This window comes from Bison bison, unplaced genomic scaffold, assembly GCF_000754665.1.
Source record: "Bison bison bison isolate TAMUID 2011002044 unplaced genomic scaffold, Bison_UMD1.0 scf7180017864223, whole genome shotgun sequence".
Classification (NCBI taxonomy): Eukaryota; Metazoa; Chordata; class Mammalia; order Artiodactyla; family Bovidae; genus Bison; species Bison bison.
In genome coordinates this window covers 454326-458043 of record NW_011494795.1, presented here as the reverse complement: position 1 = coordinate 458043, position 3718 = coordinate 454326, and the positions used below count along the sequence as shown (strand labels likewise).

General features: G+C 54.8%; 1 protein-coding gene across 3 annotated transcripts in view; it reads left to right on the top strand.

Moving 5' to 3' along the window:
• The window catches only part of CPSF4 (cleavage and polyadenylation specific factor 4, 30kDa), a 12355-nt gene extending 8847 nt beyond the window's left edge, over nucleotides 1–3508 (top strand). For all 3 annotated transcript variants that reach the window (XM_010845726.1, XM_010845725.1, XM_010845724.1), the window contains exon 8: nucleotides 2594–3508. In XM_010845726.1, coding sequence (XP_010844028.1) covers nucleotides 2594–2666 — 73 coding nt within the window. In that variant the 3' untranslated portion in view covers nucleotides 2667–3508. The remainder of the gene's footprint in view (nucleotides 1–2593) is intronic.
• Nucleotides 3509–3718: the final 210 nt, after the last annotated feature.

Genomic DNA, 3718 nt, shown 5'->3' with positions numbered 1-3718 from the left:
TCACATGCTACAGGGTGAGCCCCGGGGCCGGCGGGGGCGTCTTCCACAGGCCACGGCCATCCCCTCCTTCCCCAGAGAGTTAGCTCATGTTGAAGAACGAAGACATCTTTGTTTTTGCTAATTGGAAGAGAAAAACGGGGCCACTCCGGTGAGCTAGACCATGCCACTTCCACGACACACTAAGGCCAGGTTAACAACTAAACATCTGCTGTTGAATGAACGGATTGCGCACGCAAGAAAGGGATGGCAGCCTTCCAGAGCCCAGGAACGGAGTGAGCCCTGAACTCTGGGGGAGGCGGGGTCCTCACACCCCACACGGCACCCCCGAGGGAAAGGGACAGAGCTTTAGATCTGCCTGGTGAGGAATCAGATTAGGACACACACACGCAAAATGGGATGTTCAGGGAAAGGGCGTGCTTTTAAAAAACACTTACTAGAAAACTGGTCTCACTCTTGGCTCTGGGTGGAAAGTGGGGGAGGAAAGTCCTTTCAGAGTTGGTCGTCACTGGTGGGCAAGCCCTTCCTCCTTGAGTTTGAGCCTTGGTGAGGGCCAAAAAGCCACAGGCTGAGTTTTCTAATCTAAAACAGCCCCCTGGTAACGTAGCTTCGAGATATTTATTCTCAACCCAGCCCACACAGAATTCCCACAATGAGGTTTCCCTAGAAGAGAGCTGGTGACTAAGAAGTATAGAAGGAAACCAGCACCTGCGAGTGAGCGAGCAGGGACGACCAGCAGAACTAGGTTCACAGAGGCTTCAGATCATCTGGGGGGTCAGATGGAGTACGGAATTAGTGCAGGTTTCTTGTGAAGACTTCTAGAGGACGCAGAAGTGTGGGGGCGCAGTGGGTGCTGTCCTTCATCCCCGCCCTTCCTGAGGGCAGCCACTGTGCTTGGCCATTTGCCCGCCACGCTTCGTCTGCTGTGCCCTCTGCACTCGCAGTGCCTACAGGGGCTCCACTCGGAGACGTGCTCTTCTGAACTTACTCACACAAGGACAAGACGGATTTTAATGTAAATAGGGCCCTTGGGTGGACAGTGTCCTCTGATCCCTTTTACCTTACATTCTGAGTCTGTGTCAGGATAAGTTACTCCAGTGTATTTCACTGGCTGCATAATTTTATCAGTTCTCTGTTGGTAGTTATAGTTTTTGCTACTAAAAACAGCGCTGAGCCTGACAGACATTGGTGAGCTCTTGTCTGGTGTCTGGAGCACCCACAAGTAGAAGGGTCGAGTCAAAAACTATATGCTTATATTGTCCCTAGAACTTGCCTTCAGGAAGGGCTGAGCCACTATGGCCGTCACTCACTGAGCACCTCCTCTGCTGTCGCTCCTTCCCAGGAGGGGTCTCTGTTCTGAGGGAGGGCAAGGCAGGTGCCCAGACACCAAAGTTAGGAGCCCTGACCAGTGAGGAGAATGTGGAAAGGGGGCTGTGGAAGCAGGTGAGGAGGGGGGGTGGAGTTGTCAGATGGCTTCCAACCAGGCAGTTCTCAAGTACAGCGAGGAGCCTTGGGCGTCCTGGGTCAGCTGTGCTGTCACCTTGCCCCTCTAGGACTCATCAGCAGGGCCTCTGAAGAGCCAGCTTCCGTAGAAAGACGGGGCTAGGGGACGAACCTAACCACCCCTTCCTGCCGCGGGCACAGTTGATATTAAAGCCACCTCGGGAACCTGGAGGCCAGTAGACATGCCAGGTGCTATAAGTGGAGGTACTCAGTCCCTCCCTCTGGTTACGATGTCTACCAAAGGCCCAGCTGGCAGCTATATGGGCCACTTGTGCACACAATGTACACCTGCAGGTCAGACAGGCGTGAGAACCTGGGGACTGTGGGGTCAGGGGATAGAATAGGCCAAAGCCCCGAGTTCGACTGAGGAAGTAAGGACTGAGAGAGCTGGTGTAGGGTGGGTGCCCCTACCTGTCTCCCAACCCCTTGTTCAGTGGTTGAGGCTGCCTTTTTCTTATAATTTCCTTCTGCCCTCTGAGGAGTAACGAGAATGAAGAGAAACTAGGGAAGGGTCTGGATCATCAGCAGGGACAGGAAGCCAGGGTCAGTGCTAGGTTTTTGAGGACATTCTACCAGATCTGGTGATCCAAGTCTAACAGTTTTCCCGTCTCTCTGATCCCATGAGCAAACTTGGCCCAGGGGTAGCTTAGGCAAGTACGCAGGAGACAGGAGGGAGAGCCCTTTGGGTGCAGCCCACCCTCTGTCCTCGCAGTGAGTCCCTGAGTTGGGGGAGGAGCCTGGGGGCTTCTCCCACGTTGCCGCCTCCCTGTCCCTGGGGAGTCCCAGAACTGTGCCTCAGAGGTAAGTGACTGGCCAGTGCAGAGGGGCTCGGTCCCTGCTCAGGCAGGGTGCTCTGGTGCCGTGGGCTTTTCTTCTGAACCCGAACACCAGAGGCTGCCATGGCCATGTACTTTCTTATACCTGTGGTTCCTGGGCCACTTGACCTTCTGAAACTCCCTTTCCACCTGAATGAGTCAGTATACCCCAGAATTTCGGCGTCCCTGTCCCCAGCCTGGGGCTTGGTGGGTGCTGCCTCAGTTGAGAACTGCATCTGAAACGATGTTTCTGTTTGTTCCCTCCCTCCCTGCTGTTCCCAGTGTGGTGAAAAAGGACACTATGCCAACAGATGTACCAAAGGGCACTTGGCCTTTCTCAGCGGACAGTGACAGCAGCTGGACCCAGCTCAGAGCAGCCTGGGGGGCCCCGTGCTGGGGGCCACCCTGGGCCATTCCTGGGAGTGTGTGTTTAACTGTTTCACACCAGCGCTGGTGCGGCTCTGGCTGGAGCTGGTAGGCAGGCACGCTGGGGTTTATTCTTAGGGGCTACGTCTTGTCAGTATCCCTATTTTGCTGTAATCTCTTTTTTAAAAGGGGGACACGTGTTCCAGTCTGGCCCCTTGGGTTGGCATCATGTTTGTCGAGCTATCAAAGCTGCACACCACCCTCAGGAGGGAGGAAGCTGTGGGAAGGGGCTTGTGCTTACAGCAGTTGTGTATGGAGGGCAGCCCTTCCCCTTGGGCCTCCTTAAACACTGGGGGCTGGTGGACCGTTTGAAGCTGCAGCTGGGTCACGCCTGCTTCCTCCCTGTCCTGCTGCATCAGAGGCTGTATCTGTTGGTGGGATTTGAACAACGTGGCCCTTCAGGGCAAGCTCAAGTGTGCTTGCCACCTCAGCCAGGTCCTGCTCCCTGGTGGCCGTGGCTGAGGAAAGGTGCAGGGCCAAGGCTGTCACGTGTGATGGCCTTTTTCTTCTGGCCGTATCTGCCTGACGGTGTCTAAGGTATACCTTAAGCTGGAGCTGCCGCCGGCCTTTCCACAGACACGCAGTCCACCTGTGCACCTACCTCCCATGCCATCAAGCATCTGTACTGTCACACACCTTGGGCCCAGAGGAGAGGCCTGTCTCTGAGCCTGGAAATGTGAAGCTGGCACCTGCAACCTGCAGGGCAAATGGGCCTATTTGAGTTTAATTACAGGAACCATTTTTATGAAGTTGATTAAAGCTTGTTTTGTAAGCTGTGTTTCATTACGTCAGGACTCCATGACAAGAAGGTTCTTGCTGCCGGCTGCATAAGCTTTGACGGTGCTCCCTTTTCCCCTTTTAGTGAAAGTAATCTCACGACAGGAAGTGACGCTGGGGCGTCGGGGTGGCATCCTGGAAGCCTAGTCATGGACACAGTTGCCTGGCAGGTGTCCGTCATCTCAGATGTCGGGAGACTG